Source organism: Lontra canadensis, unplaced genomic scaffold (assembly GCF_010015895.1).
Source record: "Lontra canadensis isolate GAN:19392208 unplaced genomic scaffold, GSC_riverotter_1.0 scaffold12, whole genome shotgun sequence".
Classification (NCBI taxonomy): Eukaryota; Metazoa; Chordata; class Mammalia; order Carnivora; family Mustelidae; genus Lontra; species Lontra canadensis.
In genome coordinates, this window is record NW_022631006.1 from 16277494 (window position 1) to 16296598 (window position 19105).

The window sequence follows — 19105 nt, forward strand, 5'->3', positions numbered from 1 at the left end:
GATAGTAAAGAGGTCAGTACGACACTACCTTTGTGAAGGTTAAAAGAGAAGGTTGAGACCTCTAAAAACTGTTTCTGATCTTCAGTGAGATTCCATGGGATGTTCCAATGGCAGATGAATAGGCTGTTCTTTACAAAAAAGAGGAATCTAATAACAAGCATATGGCTAAAGCTAGAAGTTTAAAAGGCAATGAACTGAAAATAGATAATGCTAGAAACCAAAATTATGAAGTTGGAAACTAAACTAAATTTCACTGAATTAAAAAATGAAAATTAAAAAGAAAAAAAAGCCTAGAATACAGGGAGAGATAAAGCTATTTTTACCCCTAAAACCTTAATGGCCATATCACAGACAAAATATTTATTTTATTAAGGAAAGACCTTGAATTTTTCCTCAAGAACTTAGGGTATAAAATAAAGTAAAAAGCAACAGCCCAAAGATATTGGGAGAGTGGTTGTACACAAACACTAGAAAAGACAACAGTTGCCAGTGCCTGTATTGTTTCCATGTATGCCATGTTTTCATTAGGAAAAAAAAAAATGTTTTTCTAATGTTTTCATTAGAGTGAAAAAAAAGTGAGATGTAACAATTATTATTTAATAAAATTTTTAAATAAACATAATAATAATACCAGTGACCATTTCTTATATTTTATTTCTTCTGACATTATCAAAATATAATTTGAAAAACTGGACATTAAACAAAATAATACTTTCCAAAGCCATGTTCTTGGGAATATGTACACTCAGTGCAATGCTGCTTGCCAGACTGCCTGCCTGCCTTCCTTTCTCCCTTTCCCCCTCCCTCCCTCCTTCCCGCCTTCTCTTTCTTTCTTTTCTCCCTTCCTCTCTTTTCCTTTCCGTCCCTTCCTTCCTTCTCCTTCCTTCATTCCTTCCTTCCTCCTTCCCTTCCTCCCTTCCTTCCCTTCTTCATTCCGGTATAATTAACATACAGTGTTGTATTAGTTTCAGGTGTACAGTATAGTTGATTCAGCAACTTTCAGTGCTCATCAAGATATGTGTACTCTTAATCCCCTTTGCCTATTTTACTCATCTTCCCACCTACCTCCCTTCCGGTAACCACCGGTTTTTTCTCTGTGGTTAAGAGTCTGTTTCTGTAGTTGTTGTTGTTTGGTTTGTCTTTTTTTTCTTTGTTCATTTGTTTTGTTTCTTAAATTCCACATATGAGTGAAATCATATTTTTTTTCCCTCTGGCTGACTTCGTTCGTTAGTTAGCATTATACCCTCTAGATCCATCATGTAATTCAAATGGAAAGATTTCAGTCTGTTTTATGGCTAGGTAGTATTCTATTATATATATGTGTGTATACACACACACACACATACACACACATGACATCTTCTTTATCTATTCATCCATTATTAATACTTGGGCTACTTCTATAATTTGGCTACTGTAAATAATGCTGCAGTAAACATAGGGGTGCATGTATTCCTCCGAATTAGTGTTTTTGTATTCTTTGGAAATACCCAGTAGTGGAATTAATGCATCATATGATAATTCTATCTTTAACTCCTTAGTGTTTTCCACAGGAGCTGCGTCAGTTTGTATTCCCACCAACAATGAACAAGTGTTCTTTTTCTCCATATCCTCTCCAACACCACTGTCTCTTGTGTTTTTTATTTTAGCCATTCTGTCAGGTATAAGGGAATATCTCATTGTGGCATTTCCCTGAGGACAAGTGATGTTGATCATCTTTTCATGTATCTGTTGGCCATCTGTATGTCTTCTTTGGAGAAATGTCTGTTCATGTTTTCTGCCCATTTTAATCAGATTATTTGTTTTTGAGTGTGTTGAGTTTTATAGTTCTTCACTTATTTTGGATCTAAACCTTTATCATATGTGTGATTTGCAAATATCTTCTCCCATTCAATAGGTTGTCTTTTTGTTTTGTTGGTTGTTTCCTTTGCTGTGCAGAAGCTTTTTATTTTTATATAGTCCTAATAGTTTATTTTTGCTTCTCTTTCTGTTGCCTCAGGAAAAGTATCTAGAAAGATGTTATGGCTGATGTCAGAGAAATTACTGCCTGTGTTCCCTTCTAGGATTTTTATGGTTTAAGGTCTCACATTTAGGTCCTTAATCCATTTTGAGTTTATTTTTGTGTATGGTGTCAGAAAGTGGTCCGGTTGCATTCTTTTCATGTAGCTGTCCAATTTTACCAACACTGTTTGTTAAAGAGACTCTTTTTCCCATTCCATATTCTTGCCTTCTTTGTTGTAGATTAATTTACCATATAATCATGGGTTTATTTCTGGGCTCTCTATTCAGTTCCATTGAAATATGTTCCTATTTTTGTGCCAATACTGTACTATTTTGATTACTACTGATATACTACAAAGCTATAGTATATTTTGAAATCTGGGACTATGATTTTATTCTTCTTTCTCCAGATTGCTTTGCCTATTCAGAGTCTGTTGTGGCTCCATACAAATTTTAGGACTGTTCATTCTAGTTCTATGAAAAATGCTGTTGACATTTTGATGGGGAATTGCATAAATTAGTAGATTGCTTTAGATAGTGTGGACATTGTAACAATATTTGCTTTCCCAATCTGTGAGCAGAGACTGTCTTTCCATGTATTTGTGTCATCTTCAGTTTCAACAGTGACCATTTAAAAAACATATAACAGGGGCACCTGGGTGACTCAGTCAGTTAAGAGGCTGCCTTCCACTCAGGTCATGATCCCGGTGTCCTGGGATGGTGCCCTGTGGGTTCCCTGCTAAGCAGGAGCCTGCTTCTCCCTCTCCCTCTGCCTGCTGCCCCCGCTGCTTGTGCTCTCTCTCTGTCAAATAAATAAATAAAATCTTTTAAATTAATTTTATATTAAACTAAAATTTAATATAAAATTAATTAATTAACTAGTTAATTAAACAGCAGTGCATGGCTGGTTCACTTGGTGGAGCATGAAACTCTTGATCTTAGGGTAGTGGGTTGGAGCCCCATGTTGGGTGTAGAGATTACTTAAAAGTAAAATCTTTTAAATTTTTAAAATAAAATACAAATAAAACAAAAAATGAAAATCTCTTGAAAAGCTAACCATGCCAAATTGAACACTGATAAGTGATCATCTCTGGCTGGGGATGTAAAGAAGGTATTTTTTTCTTTCTGCCTATGTAACTACCTTATTTTTTAAAAGAATGAACTATACACAAATAATAAAAGATGTAAAAATTCAAATCATATAGAAGTATGTAGAGTAATTTATTTTTTAAAATGTCTACATTCAAGGGGCACCTGGGTGGCACAGTCAGTTGAGCGACTGATTATTGGTTTTGGCTTGGGTGGTGGGATCTCAGGGTTTTAAGATGGAGCCCTGCCTGGGTTGGGCTCCGTGCTCAGCACAGACTCTGCTTAAGACTTTCTCTTCCTCTCCCTCTGCTCCTTTAGCCCCTGTTCATGTGCTCGCTCGCTCTCTCTCTCTCATAAATAAATAAATCTTCAAAAAAAAGTCTACTTTTGATTGTTCTGGATTTCTGGGGAAGATAGCCAAGTAGGAGGACCCTAAGCTCACCTCGTCCCACAGACACAACTATAGATAACACTAACATCAGTGTAAATAACTGCGGAAACGACCTGGAGACTGGCAAAACAAACACCACAACTAAATGTAGAGGAGAGTCTGCATGGAAGAGGGTAGGAAGGGCAGAGATGAGATAGAGAGTTAAATCCCATGTGTCTGGTTGTTGAAGGAAGAGAGCTATGGGTGTGGTGAGGATAGAGAAACAGACTATCACACCTGGGAGCCTACACTGGCAGGAGGAATCCCTAAAACATTTGGCTTTGAAAACCAGAGGGGCTGGGCTGAATTTCATGAGTTTTTTGTTTTTTGTTTTTAAGATTTTATTTATTTATTTGACAGAGAGATCACAGGTGAGGAGGGGTAGGCTCCCTGCTGATCAGAGAGCCCAGATGCAGGGCTTGATCCCTTGCTCATTCCCAGGACCCTAAGATCATGACCTGAGCTGAAGGCAGAAGCTTAACCCACTGAGCCACCCAGGCGCCCAAATTTCATGAGTTCTTATACCCACAGGACTTACAGCCTGGAAAATTACAAATCAGCAGTTTCAGAGCTGGGAGAGTGATAGGAAACGGAGTCCCTGCCCTTAAAGAGACAGCACAAAAAATAGCTCATGGAGATTTGGCTAAGATTTGGCTAAGAAGCAGCAATTGGAAAAATGCCTGGGGGATATGGTAGGGAGAATTATTCACTAATCTCAGAGTTCAGCTAAGGACTTGATTTCAATTAAGTTCAATTAAAATATACCACATCTTATTTATCCAAAGGAGCTGGCAGACATCATTCCTTCCCCGCCATACACATACTCCCCCCAGCATAAACACAGAGCCACGTGCAGAAACCAGCGAAGCACTGACAATCACTACCTAACTGCTTAAACCACATGCTGCGCCCTCCAGCTAGGCTTGACCCAATCCCAGCACTGCAAGTCCCTTCCCCTAGAAGACTAGTACAAACCTTGCCAACATTGCATATCTGGACTACACACTTGGCGGAGCCTCAGTCCTGGAAGTGACATGGCAGTCACTTCCCATGGAGGACATGTGCACCTTGTTAAAACTGCCTGCCCCAGCTGGCCCCATCTTGCTGACAGCTGTGCATCCCCCATGGAAAAGGACCAGCGCACACAATTTGTATGCTCTCCAGCCTCTGCCTGCTGCATGTGCTTTGTGGAGAAGCCCCCTCTGGCTCTGGTCTCTGTGGCAGCTGTTCATCCCCTATGGAAAAGGATTGGCACCACCTTGTTAAAAGTGCACACACTGCCCACTACTTTCAAGGGCAAAGACTTTTCTACCAAACAGAAACAGATTCAGAGAGTTAGACGAAATGAGACAGGAATATGTCTCAAATGAAAGAACAGGACAAAATTACAGCAAGGGACCTAAGGAAAATCGAAATGAGTAACATGCCTGATAGAGAATTTAAAATAATGATCATAAAGATACTCACTGAACTTAAGAGTGGAGGACCCTTAACAAAGAGATTAAAAAAGAACCAGTCAGAGATAAAGAACACAATAATTGAAATTAAAAATGCACTAGATGGAACAAATAACAGGTTAGAAGAAGCAGAAGAACATATCAGCAATCTGGAGGACTGAGTAATTGAAAGTAAGTAAGCTGAGCAGGTGAGAGAAAAAAGTTATGTGAAATTAGGATAGACTTGGGGAACTCAGTCAAGTGTAATAACATTTGCATTATAGAGATCCCAGAAGAAGAAGAGAGAAAAGGGATTAGAAAATGTGAAGAAATAATAGCTGAACCCCCCCCCCCCTCCCAATTTGGGAAAGAAGACAGAAATTCAGATCCAGGAGGCACAGAGATCTCCCAGGAATCAACCCCAGGAGGTCCACACAAGACACATAGTAATTAAAATAGCAAATAGTGATAAAGAAGGAATTTTAAAATCAGGAGAAAAGAAAACACTTGATGTAAATACAAGAGAAAACCCAGAAGGCTATCAGCAGATTGTTCAACAGAAACTTTACAGGCCAGAAGAGAGTGGCATAATATATTCAAAGTGCCGAAAGGGAAAAAATCCAAAAAACTGAGTGTCCATTGATAGATGAATGGATACAATGGATAAAGAAGAGTGGTAGGTAGGTAGGTAGATAGATAGATGGAATAATTTTTGACCATAATTTTGACCGTAAAAAAAGAATGAAATCTTGCCATTCGAAGCAACATGGGTGGCTCTAGAAGAGTATAATGCTAAGTGAAATAAGCCAGTCAGAGAAAGAGAAATACCATATGATTTCACTCATATGTGGAATTTAAGAAAAAAAAAATTAACAAAGGAAAAAAAGAAAGAGACAAACTAAGAAACAGACTCAACTATAGAGAACAAACCAGAGGGGTGTTGTTAAGGGGATGGGTGAAATTGATGATGGGCGTTAAGGAATGCAGTTGTGATGAGCACTGCCTTATAGAATTGTTGAATCGCTATACTGTATACCTGTAATGAATATAACACTTATATTAACTACACTGGAATTAAAATTTTAAAAAATAGAATAAAAATTAAAAACCTACTTTTATCTTACTGCTATTTTAGCTCCTGACCTTAAGTAAACATTGTTAAGAGATTATTGCATATATTTCTGGACCTTTTCCTGTGAGTGTGTCTGCTTATAGATGTCGAGAGAAAAATTTAAAAGGCTCATATAGTTTGTTTAAATGTATATAAAATACTATATATATATATATATATATATATATAGAGAGAGAGAGAGATATATATATAGTAGGATCAGAATTAGCACCTCAGCTTGGAATGCCTGAGATAGGCAAATGCTGGTGTTCTGAATAAAGGGTGAGCAGGATTGCTGTCAAGATCCAATCACCGGGGTGCCTGGGTGGCTCAGTGGGTTAAAGCCTCTGCCTTCGGCTCAGGTCATGATCCCAGGGTCTTGGGATCGAGCCCCGCATCGGGCTCCGCATCGGGCTCTCTGCTCTGCGGGGAGCCTGCTTTCTCCTCTCTCTCTGCCTGCCTCTCTGCCTCCTTGTGAGCTCTGTCAAATAAATAAATAAAATCTTAAAAAAAAAAGATCCGATCACCATTCTTTTTTTTTTTCCCTTTAAGATTTTATTTATTTATTTATTTGAGAAGGAGACAGAGGGTGAGCATGATGGGGGAAGGAACAGAGGGAGAGGGAGAAGCAGACTCCCCGCTGAGCAGGGAGCCTGATATCAGGGTTCAATCCTGGGACCCCAGGATCATGACCAGAGCTGAAGGCAGACACTTAACTGAATGAGCCACCCAGGTGCCCCTCTCATCACCATTCTTGAGGAATAGAACACACAAACCACTAAGCTATAGTCACAGTCTTGTCTCAATGTTCCCTGTAGGTCTTTGGGTCAACAAAGCAATTCCAGGTTAAAATTGCTGAATTCTAATTCACATTTCTGTATTTCTTTGGTCTCTGTCTTCCAGATATGTTTTTTCTTGATTTACCTTGGTGAATTGCCTTTAAGCCATGGCTCCCACCTTACAGATTTTTCTCACTATCACTTGCTTTGGTCACTTTAAGGTATGGGATCCTCTTGTGCTCTCTCTGCAGTTCTAGAACCTGTATCATAACATGCTGTCTTCCTCTGGTTTCTTGGACCCTTATAAATTTTTCTGAAAGGGAAAATTATAAGAAAATGCAAGAGAACTATTTTTTTAGATTTGATTTTATTTAAATTCAATTAACATATAGTGTATTACTAGTTTCAGAGATAGCATTCAGGGATCCATCAGTTGCATATAACACCCAGTGCTCATTACATCACATGCCCTCCTTAATGCCCATCACACAGGTACCCCATTCTCCCACCTTCCTACCCTCCAGCAACCCTCAGTTTGTTTCCTATGATTAAGAGTCTCTTAGGGTTTGTCTCCCTCTCTGATTTCATCTTATTTTATTTTTCCCTCCTTCCCCTCTGTTTTGTTTCTTAAATTCCACCTATGAGTGAAATCATGTAATTCTTTCTCCTAGTGACTTATTTCACTTAGCATAATACCCTCTAATTTCATCCATGTCATTGCAAATGATAAGATTTCAATTTTTTGATGGCTGAATAGTATGCCATTGTGTATATATACCACATCTTATTTATCCATTCATCTGCTGATGGACATCTAGGCTCTTTCCATAGTTTGGCTATTGTAGACATTGCTGCTATAAACACTGGGGTGTAGGTGCCCCTTCAGATCACTACATTTGTATCTTTGGGGTAAATACTTACAGTAAAATTGCTGGGTCCTAGGGTAGCTCTATTTTAAACTTCTAGATGTACCTGCATACTGTTTTCCAGAATGGCTGTACCAGTTTGCATTCCCACCAGCAGTGTAAGAGAGTTCCCCTTTCTCCACATCCTTGCCAACATCTGTCATTTCCTGACTTGTTAATTTTAGCAATTCTGACTAATGTGAGGTGGTATCTCATTGTGGTTTTGATTTGTATTTCCTTGATGCCAGGTTATGTGGAGCATTTTTTCACGTGTCTGTTGTCCATTTGGATGTCTTCTTTGGAGAAATGTCTCAGGTCTTCTGTCCATTTCTTGACTGGATTATTTGTTCTTTGGGTGTTAAGTTTGGTAAGTTTTTTTATAAATCTTGGATACTGGCTCTTTATCTGATAAGACATTTGCAAATATCTTCTCCCATTCTGTAGGTTGTCTTTTGGTTTTGTTGATTGTTTCCTTTGCTGTGCAGAATCTTTTCATCATGATGAAGTCCCAATAGTTCATTTTTGCCTTTGGAAATGTGTCTGGCAAGTTGCTTTAACCAAGGTCACAGAAGTGTTCTTCTGCCTGTGTTATTCTCTAGGATTTTGATGGATTCCTGTGTCACATTTAGGTCTTTTATCCATTTTGAGTCTATTTTTGTGTATGGTATAAGGAAATGGTCCAGTTTCATTCTTCTCCATTGGGTTGTACAATTTTCCCAGCATCATTTGTTGAAGAGACTGCCTTTTTTTCCATTGGCTATTCTTTCCTGCTTTGTCAAAAAATAGTTGACTGTAGAGTTGATGGTCCATTCCTGGGTTTTCTATTCTGTTTCATAGATCTGTGTCTGTTTTTGTGCGAGTACCATACTGTCTTAATGATTATAGCTTTATAATAGAGCTTGAAGTCCAGAATTGTTATACCACCAGCTTTGGTTTTCTTTTTCAATATTCCTTTGGCTATTTGGGGTCTTTCTGATTCCATACAAATTTTAGGAATATTTGTTCTAGTTCTGCACTGAACATGTAGATTGCTCTGGGTAACATTATAATTAACATTTTAACAATATTTGTTCTTACCGTCCATGAGTATGGAATGTTCTTCTATTTCTTTGTTACTTCCTAAATTTTTTTCATAAACGTTCTGTAGTTTTTACAGTGCTGATCCTTTGCCTCTTTGATTAGGTTTACTCCTAAGTATCTTATGGTCTTAGGTGCAGTTGTAAATGGGATTGATGTAAGAGAATTTTTTAATAAAAATTAAATTTTTAAAATAGCCATTATAAGGGGTGCCTGGATGACTCAATTGGTTAAGTGTCTTCCTTTGGCTCAGGTCATGGTCCCCTGGGCCTGGGATCAAGCCTCGTCTGCTTCTCCCTCTCCCTCTGCCTCTCCTCCACACCCCCACTCATGTTCTCTCTCTCTCTCTCTATCTATCTCAAACAAATAAATAGAATCTTCAAAAAAAAAAATAGCCATTAAATGAAATGGAGAGTGATGGGTACACACTGAAAGAACTCAGTGGGGTCCAGAAAGTAGTCATCTCTGTCATAGGAGATTGCAGGGGTTTACAATTCTTTTTTTTTTTTTTTCATTATTCGATGATGAAGAGGACAATTCTAATTCATTCTAAATTCATTCTAAAGTGAATTTTTTAAAGTATTTATTTATTGGGGCACTTGGGTGGCACAGTCAGTTGGGCGACTGACTCTTGATTTCTGTTCAGGTCGTGTTCTCGGGGTCATGAGATTGAGACCCACATCGGGATTTTCTCTTTCTGAGCCCTTCCCCCAACTTGTATTCGCTCTCTTTCTCTCTCTCTCAAATAAATATATGATTACAACTTTATGATATTCTGGATAAGGTAAAACTACAGAAACAGTAAAAAGATCAGTTGTTTGCCAGCGATTGAAGAGCAGAAGAAAGTAGTTGGGAGGAATCAATAGGCAGAACAGAAGGGATTTTTAGGGCAGTGAAATACTCTGATACCATAATAATGATGGATATATGTCATTATATATTTGTCCAAACCCACATAACATCATCAACATCAAGAGGGAACCATAAGGTAAACTATGGACTTTGGTGATTATACTATGTCAGTGTAGTTTCAGGGGGTGATAATAGAGAAGGCTCTGCATGTGTTGGGCTAGAAGGTATATGGGAAATCTCTGTATCTTCCTCTCAATTTTGCTATAAATCCAAACTACTCTAAAAATATAAGGTTTAAAAAAAATTGAACCAAAGTTGATATACAATGTTATATTAGTTTCAGATGTACATTATTCAATAGTTCTATACATTATGCAATTCTCACCACAATAGGTGTAGTTACCAACTATCACCATACAAAGTTACTACATTATTATTGACTATACTCTCTTTGCTGTATTTTTCATCCCCACAGCTTATTAATTTTATAGCTGGAAGTCATCTATATTGTCCAGTGCTCCATTCCCCCTTCCCTCTGGCATCCACCATTTTATTCTCTGTTTTAGTTTGTTTATATTTCCAGGATTTTTTTTTATTTCACAAATAAGTGAAATCATATGTTATTTGTCTTTCTCTGACTTATTTCACTTAGCATAATACCCTCTAAGTCCATTGATATTGTTGCAAGTGGCAAATTTTTTGTGGTTGAATAATATCCTATTGTATATATGCATATATGTATACCACACACACATACACACATGATACCTTCTTTATCCATTCATCTATAGACTATGGATGGACACTTAGTTTATTTCCACTGCTTGACTCTTGTAAATAATGCTGCAATAAACATAGGAGTGCATATAACTTTTCAAGTAGTGTTTTCATATTCTTTGGGTAAATACCCAGCAGTGGTATTACTGGATTATATGATATTTCTATTTTTAATTTTTTGAGAAACCTCCATACTGTTTTACATAGTGCTGCACTAACTTGTACTAACAGTGCACAAGGGTTCCCTTTTCTCCACATCCTTACCAACACTTGTCTTTTTGAGAATAGCCATTCTGACTGGAATGGGGTGACGTCTCATTGTGGCTTTGGTTTACATTCCCCAATGAGCAGGGAGGCTGATGTGGGGCTGGATCTCAGAACCTCGAGATCATGGCATGAGCCAAAGGCAGACACTTAACCTACTGAGGCACCCAGGTGCCCCTGTTTTTGTTTTTTAATATTTTATTTATTTATTTATTTGACAGCGATCACAAGTAGGCAGAGAGGCAGACAGAGAGAGAGGGAGAAGCAGACTCCCTGTTGAGTAGAGAGCCCGATGCGGGGCTCAATCCCAGGACCCTGGAATCATGACCTGAGCTGAAGGCAGAGGCTTTAACCCACTGAGCCACCCAGGTGTCCCCCTGTTTTTGTTTTTAATAGACTTTATTTCTTAGAGTTAGTATTTTTTAACAAGTTCCATAGGTGATTCTAATGTGAATTTAGGATGGAGAGTGACCAGTCTAAGTAAGTCACTGCTCAGTCTGCTCAGCTGAGTTCCTGCAAGTATTCCCCCAAATACCCTTGCTCCGCTGTTTGGAATTACTCACACCTGTCATACCTTCATCCTTCCCATAATTTGTCGTCCTGCTTGGAAGCCCCAGATTCCATTCACTAGTCGGGAGAACCACTACCTACCAAGTCACAATTCAAGCAAATGGCTTCCCTCACACCTACCTAAAGTTTCTTGTTCCCTGAACACATTTTCCTATCACCTGGTTCTTTGGTCATACCTGTATTATACTCTTTATCGGGATGTTTTTTAATTGTTTGACCACATGTCTGTCCCTCCACTAGACAGCAATTTGAGAGCAGTTTTGTGTTTTATTCATCTTGTCAGCACTTAACACTAACTCAAATCCTTTGTCAGATGCACAATGCTGCGTATATAAACTATATTTTGAAATTGAAAAATCTAGTATTTTTCATTCAAAGTTTATCTATTACTTGCTAAAATATGAAACCCTCAGATACTTTTTTTCCCTCTTAGAGCCTGCACATTCCTTGCGTCCTGGCCCAAGGAACAGAACTCTGGCTAAAAGACAGGCATGGTCTCCCAGCAGACCACTGTGTCACCCTAAGTCATTTAATTTCCCTAGGATCTTGTTTCTTATCTGTAAAATGCAGATTGCTGAGGCCCCTTCCACCATGAGTCAAGCCCAAAAAACAGGGGTTTACAATTTTTTTCCCAAGTGACACTTCAAGACTGTTTTCCTGTTTGATAACAAAGAGTCGGGGGGCACCTGGGTGGCTCAGTAGGTTAAGCAACTGCTTTCAGCTCAGGTCATGATCCCATGGTCCTAGGACTGAGCCCTGCAGGGGGCTCCCTGCTCACCAAGAAGCCTGCTTCTCCCTCATCCTTTGCCCCTCCCCCCATTTGTGTTCTCTCTCTCTCTCTCAAATAAATAAAATCTTTTAAAAAGGGGGCGGGGCAAGAGAGGGACAGATGTATAAAAAACTGAACACATCAAGTTTTACCATTGTTTTAATTATTGAAACAAAATTAAGTCAAATCATGTGCAACAATGTCTCTGATGTAATGTCTCAGTAAGAGGTGAGTAAGAATCTTACCACAGTGTATTATCCACTATAACAAATTTCCAGTAACTTAGAAGTTATCTTTCAAAAAATTTCCCCCAAATTCTAAACAAAGTATGCAAATTGAAAATTAACTCTAGACATGCATAACTATCTTTTGTGTGAATAGACTGAACAACTCCGTTCTGACCATGAGAATTGTCTCCCAGATTTTCCAGCCCAACAACTACAGCTACCTGCATAGACGGGTCAAATACAGCAACAGAATGATCAATGTAGAATTAACATTTGATACGTATATTTGTATCATCATCAGTATGACTATGATTTACATGAATAAAGCATAAAAGCATATCAGCATTAACAAGAACACAGCATTTGGAATTAACGCAATCTATAAGCACAATCTTCAAACCTGGAAAAAAAGAAAAGAGATTTGTTAGCAAATACATTTATTTTCTCTAGATTATAGATCACACCACCAAATTTGTCTGACTCCTGCTATGTAAATCATTGTTTGTAAAAGAAACAGCTGCAGACAATTTTCCAAACCCATTACAAAGAGCATACCCCATTAATTTATCCCATTGGTTCTCCCACATCCTTATAGGAAAGAATGCTTGTATTAGATTTCGGATCCCTGCTGTCCCATTTAGTAGCGGTGTGACTCCAGGCAGGTCATCCAACCTCTCTGATGCTTTCTCAAATTAATTTCCCTGTGCTGGGAGGTAACAGGAAATTTGAATAGGTTTACAGTACCATGGTACCCCGTGGAGATAAATTTCATGCAAAGCTGGATTTTGACCTCTGGACTCCAGCAATGCAGACAAGTCCAATTCCTCCCACTTTCACAATGCGAGAAGTTTTTGTAGCTACACGTATTATAGTATCTTTACACTGCGTTTTCCATTTCTCTACTCTGTTGGACTGGAAGCCTCTAGAAGGCAAACACAGTGCTCACACACTAAGGCTGAACAACAGACTAAGGGAACAGGGAATCTGCAAAACCATGTCACTCCTCTCTTTAGGCTGAATAATAAAGCAACTGCTATACAAAGAAGAGAACAGTTTATCTCTGAAGGCCCAGAGATGCCCACCGTAGAAACGGAAGGAGAAAGATCAAATCCTTGCAGGTGGTGTGGGTAACTAGCTGCCTCTATCCTGTTATAGCACTCCAACAGCTCCTCTGATTTTGTTTGGAGGGCCACTGGCAGCATGAGACTGGGGCTACACATCTTTCTCATGCCACTCCACAGGAAAGAATACGTATTCCCTGTAGGATTCTTTCCTACCTGCTGAAATGCTACCCTGATTAAGATCTTCCCTATAATGAGGGTTATCCTACAGAGCTGTCTGTAAATAGTACCCAGGACAGTGAAATAAGAAAAATATTTTAAGGTTAGAAACCTACCTCCATGATGCTGGTTAGTTGTCTCGGTCTATGAAAAAGAAAACAGAAAAAGAAGGAGAGTAAGTTTTACTTTTAAAATACTATTAACAAATGTCTAGAACTGTTTATAAATAAGTCTGGCAGAATAGCCTACAGACCCTAACCGTGAATACCCAGTAGGTAGGGCCCAACCTTGCCTACTAGCCTTAGCTCCCAACCCAGCCAGGGACTACTGGGTAGGGTGCTAGGACAGCAGGGCCTGCAGATGAAGGCCTGTGCCTTCTGGAGAGCTTTGGTGGTTCAAAGTATCCACGAGGCTATCAGGAAGGTCCAAGGAGGCAAGGAGGGAAGAATCACTGGGAGTTCGTGTGCATTTGCGCAGGTGCCGGCTGCTGCTGCTCCCTGTTTTTGCTGCAGGGAAACTACTGTTTCAGGGATGGGGCTGTGCAGAGGTGTCTCAAAAGGTGCCACTTATCAGAGCTTTAAATAATGTTCCCTGTCAGTCCCAGTATGCAGATTTCTTTTCTTTTTTTATATCAAAGCAGCTTTAAGCTGTGCCTATACGCAGCTACAAATGTCAGTAGCTAAGGAAAGAACTTAAAAGCTTACCCCATTTAACGACCTGGGGATTTTCAAGAGTAACATGCTTCACACGGCAGCTAAATTCATCCTGTCCATTGGGAGTGAATTCAGTGTGGACCAGAAGATAGAAAGTCCAGTCCTTGCTGAAAGACAGGTCTGACTGTTCTGCATTCATTTTCTCCCCATTCTTCAGCAGTTCGATTTCAATTTCTGGTGGGTGGAATCCTGACACATAGCAGTTCAGGAAATTTGGCTTTCCATTCTCTGCCGGGTGCCGTGAGTAAACCTGAATTTTTGGAGCATCTGAGGGACATGAGAGAAAGACAAATGAAAATTGCAGAATATTTCACTTGGACTACCTTGGTCTAAAGCTATCTCAGGCAACAAATGTTTAAATTTGATTATTGATTTCTCCCAATTCCATTTCTACTCCGGCCAAATAAGCTTCCACTTTTCCAAAAGGCTGCTTCCATTTTGAGAGATAAACCACAACTTAGTATCTTTCCCACATTAATTCCTCTACTCGTGGCTGTTTGGTTTTTTCCTAGCAGATTCCTAGTAGTATCATCTTCTGTCACTTTTGATGGCTTCTTTAGCACCCATATAATTCCTTCACACATTCTCAAGAGTCCTCATGATTTGGCCCTAACCTACTTTTCAAACTTCACTTCTCACTTCACACACTCTTCATAATAGCCACATCAAAAAACTTATGTTTTTGCACCTTATTTCATGCCATCTTTTTTTCTTTTTTTAATGTTTGCTCCTTTCCTTTTTGGTTCCTGCTCCTACCTAGATCCACACCCATCTAACTTCTCAATATGTATTGTGTCTAGTATAGTGCCTTGCACACAGCAGCTGCTCTGTAAATGGCAGATATTGTTATTATTATTACCTTAAACAAAACTTAAATGCATACAGAAGCCAGAAATACCTTAAGTGAGTAAATTGGGCTGGGTAAGAAAAATAGGGAAGGGTGAGGACTGTGGCAAATGAAAAAGGACATAGTCTCCACCATGACCAAGTGGAATAATGTATGCAAGAGTGGGATTTGCATTTTTAATTAGCACCCTCAAGTGATTGCTGTAACTAGACACACTGGGAATATGTTAGTGCTATAGAACAGTCGTTTCCAAAATAGGATGCATAACTAGACCATATCTGTATTTTTCATCCAGTGAAGAGAAGTGGTACTGCCACTAAATGTACAGCTTGACACCAATATATGTATATAATTCACTTTTAAATATAAGTATATCCAGTGTATATGGTTACTAAAGGGAAACTCCTCTGTGTCCAGGAGGTGGTAGGGAGGAGCAGTACCAGGCTGCTCTGACCAGGTTTATCTGTCTAGAAACACCCTGTCATCAAAGGAAAGGTCACCAGCCCCACCAAGAGCTAGCCTGGGGATCCCAATGAAGCCCTGATTTTTTTTCCCATAAAGTTAAAAATGAAGACAAATCAAAAAGCTCTTTGTATCAGAACTTCTAATAATTAGAACATAATACATGCCACAAGAGTCAGAACAAAGGTTCATCAGGCGTAGAATTCTCTCTTTGAGGGAGCCAGGCAGGGTTCTGCAAGAACATCACAATAACCTCTTCTAAGAGGAGGAGTATCAGACAAAGCCTGGGTTTGAATCTGGGCTCAGCCACTTACTGGTTCTATGACTTTGGAACAGTTAGTTGAGTTTCTGAAGCTTAATGGAAACAGTGAAACAAAACCCACACAAGAGACAGAGCAAAAAACAGACCCCCAGAGGCAATCATTACCCATTTCTTGAGTATCTTTTAAGATTTTTATTTATTTTTTTGAGAAAGACAAAAATACAGAGGGAGAGCATAGAGGGAGAAGCCGAACTCCCTGCGGAGCAGAGTGCCCAACCCAGGGTCCAATTCCAGGACCCCCAGATCATGACCCCAGTCAAAGGCAAACACTTAATCAACGGAGCGACCCAGGCGCCCCTCCAGAGTATCTTCTAGAAATGATCTATTCATGGTATATACTACTTTGCAAACTTTCAAATTAAGATTTTTCTTTTAATGTCAGTTTGTTATTTTTAAAATTATTTCTGTGATCGTCACCAAATATCAATAATTTTATTTGTGCTTTATTTTGTAAATAGACTATAAATACCTTCTTTTCATGATCCAAAACTCCCGCTTCACAGAAGCTTTTGTGAGGGGAAAATATGAGGGTTCTGGTATACTGCGAGTTATTTAGAACGTGCTCAAGATCTAGAGTGTCCCTGACACTCTGGGTAACCATTTTGATTACCCTTATCACTGGCTTTACAGTCTTCCTGACTGGTAAACCTTCGCTTTTTCAAAACAGAAAGTAGAAGCTTAGTTCATCTTGGGAAGAACCAGGCAAGGAGCCAAAGAGGAAGCCCTCTGTGAAGAAAAACACGGGCCCCAGACTCTCCAGCTTGCTGGCAAGAATCTCACACCAGAAGGTGACGAGGAGGTACTGAAAAACCGCAGAGTTTGCAGCTAACGGGCGCACAGCCCCACAAAAAGCTGCTCCCGTTAGTTAGACCGTCTGCCATTTCTCCCCCGTGTTGTGTTAAGTTACTTAAACTCTTGATGTCTCAGTTTCCTTACGTATGAAATGCCGGTGATATTAACCATTGCATTTACATCGTAGGCTCATCTCAGAATCAGATGGCACAGAGCACACAACGTGCCCAGCACGCCCTTTATCAATAAAGACTAGCTCTTAGGATTATTAAAAGCGACAAGGAACGGGAACAAGTGAATTAATGATGTCAAAGCGCTCTGTAACATCTCTAAGCATTCTACAAACTCCACGTGTGGATTCCGCCCCCACGGTTTAGCCGCATATTTGTGGGGCCGGCAACCCGCCGGGCGTTACGGAGGAAGCCCCGAAGCCCCCGGGATCCGAGCGGAGCAGCTGGAGCCGACTGATGGACCCGCGCGGCGCCTCCCGCAAAGACGGATGTCCCCACCTTTTCACAGCCCCCGACTCCGCGCTTTCGGGACCGCCCTCCCAGGCAGACAGCTGCACCCGGCAAGCTAGAGGTTCCGCGGGAGAGAAACCCTCCCCCACCTCGGCCGCTCCGAAGTCTGTCATCACCCCGAAACTTTGTCCTGCCCGACCCGGCACGCACATGCCGGAGGCCTCCCGCACCCCTCTCTCCCGAAGAAGAAAAAAGAGGCTTGCGTCCTGGGCTCGCACCGCCCCCCCCCACCAACTCGCCGGCCACCCCACCGCTTCCCCACCCGCAGACCGAGCCCGCAGCTAGCCCCCAGGTCGGGCAGAAGAACTAGGGAGGAGGAGGCGTGGGTGAGTTACAGAGTTAACGCCGAGAATGCCAAAAAGATTGGAGCACAGACGAAGGGCTTGGGCAAGAGGGGACACTCACGTTGGACGGCGTGCAGGCCGGACAGAGAGAGCAGCCCGACGATGACCAACGTCAAGAGAGGCGCCATCGCCACCCGAGTATGAGCAGCGCGGGACGAAGAGTGGCCCGCCCGCCGGGCGCCTCCACTTATAGTACTCGCGCGCACCGCCAATCAGAACCCTTCTGGCGGGAGCCGTCACTAGTCTCCGAGCGCTCGAGGCCGGGCCGGGTTAGAAAGAGGGACTTTCCCGTTTTCAGTTTCATTTTCCTATAAGGGCTCGTGATGCCCAAGAAGACATGGGTTGGACGGAGGGGTTTTGCTGTCTATAGACCCGCGCGCTGCGGCTTGGGTGCGCGCCAGAGCCTGGGTAGAGGGCCTGCTATCATAGAACCCGGGCTGGACCTACGTTGGTCCCGCGCCCTCTCTTTGAGAACCATCCAGCCTCAGAATAACTTGCTTACTGTGTCCCAGCCAGGTGGGACCTTAGAACCTGGGGTTTGCATTCGAGAAAACTCAAACCCTGAAAGATTAATAGAGTAGACAAAGGACGAATGGTGTGGGGCAGAATAAGAACTCTGATTAATAATTACGACCCAGGATTCCATACTCTCTGAGCATGAAAAATAGTCCAGGAACCTCAAGGCCTCCTGAGGACTACTCAGAGAACTGTACAGAGTGGACAAGGACCTTCTTGCCTCCTGCATTCCTTCAGGCAAAAGTTTCTTTTTGTAAATAAACCGCTGTGCCAAGAAATTCTTCTCTGTATCTTCCTGCTGTTGTTTAGGTAATTTTCTTCGTTTTGTTGATTTGTGGGAAAAACAACCACTGATAGCAAAAGCAGTAACTGCCTTAGAGTTTACAGACCTCCTTAGGTAATCCCTGTGAATTACCGCATTAGAATGGCTTGGCACATAGTAGGTATTCAATAAATGGAATGAATGAATGAATGAACAAACCAGTTAATATGGGAATAAGCAGTAAGAAATAGGAATTACGCCATTAATTTTTATGGATAAGGGAAAACAAAAGCTGAGACTAGGATTCAAACTCTCCCGATGCCATTGCCTTCATGCTTTAGACACTTGGAAGATAAGGGCTCTGAAATTTTAGTGAGAATTTGGATTGCATCCCCTATGGGCGCAGCCAAAGAAGTCAAACCTACTGACTGTAAGAGCATAACAATGTTAGACCCCTTAAGAAAAACTATACTTCAGAGATACCTTAAAAAAGATGCTTCATCATGTGGCAGCCGAATCCACCAGTCTCTCAGTGGAACAGTGAGGAGGGGAAGTGAACCATGGGGGCGGGAAGACAGAGATCTTGGAAATCACCATGGTTTTCAGTTAAAAGGAGTTGGGTTGTGATTCCCCAAGGAAGCAACAAATATGTTCTATATTTCTTTTACATATTTTTAGACCTTGTACTAACCCTTACTGTGGAAGCCATGTCTGAACTAGAAAAAGTAGAATACCCTCCATGGACCTAATGAAATGAGA

The 19105-nt window shown here is 40.7% G+C and overlaps 1 protein-coding gene across 1 annotated transcript; it reads right to left on the reverse strand.

Moving 5' to 3' along the window:
* Nucleotides 1-12318: 12318 nt before the first annotated feature.
* On the reverse strand, nucleotides 12319-17758 carry B2M (beta-2-microglobulin). The gene is made up of 4 exons (XM_032856616.1): nucleotides 17630-17758; nucleotides 14272-14547; nucleotides 13684-13711; nucleotides 12319-12687 (listed from the first exon to the last, which is right to left on the reverse strand). Exons 1-3 carry the CDS (start codon nucleotides 17694-17696, stop codon nucleotides 13698-13700), a joined length of 357 nt encoding a protein of 118 aa, XP_032712507.1. The 5' UTR covers nucleotides 17697-17758; the 3' UTR covers nucleotides 12319-12687; nucleotides 13684-13697.
* Between the last annotated feature and the right edge of the window lie 1347 nt (nucleotides 17759-19105).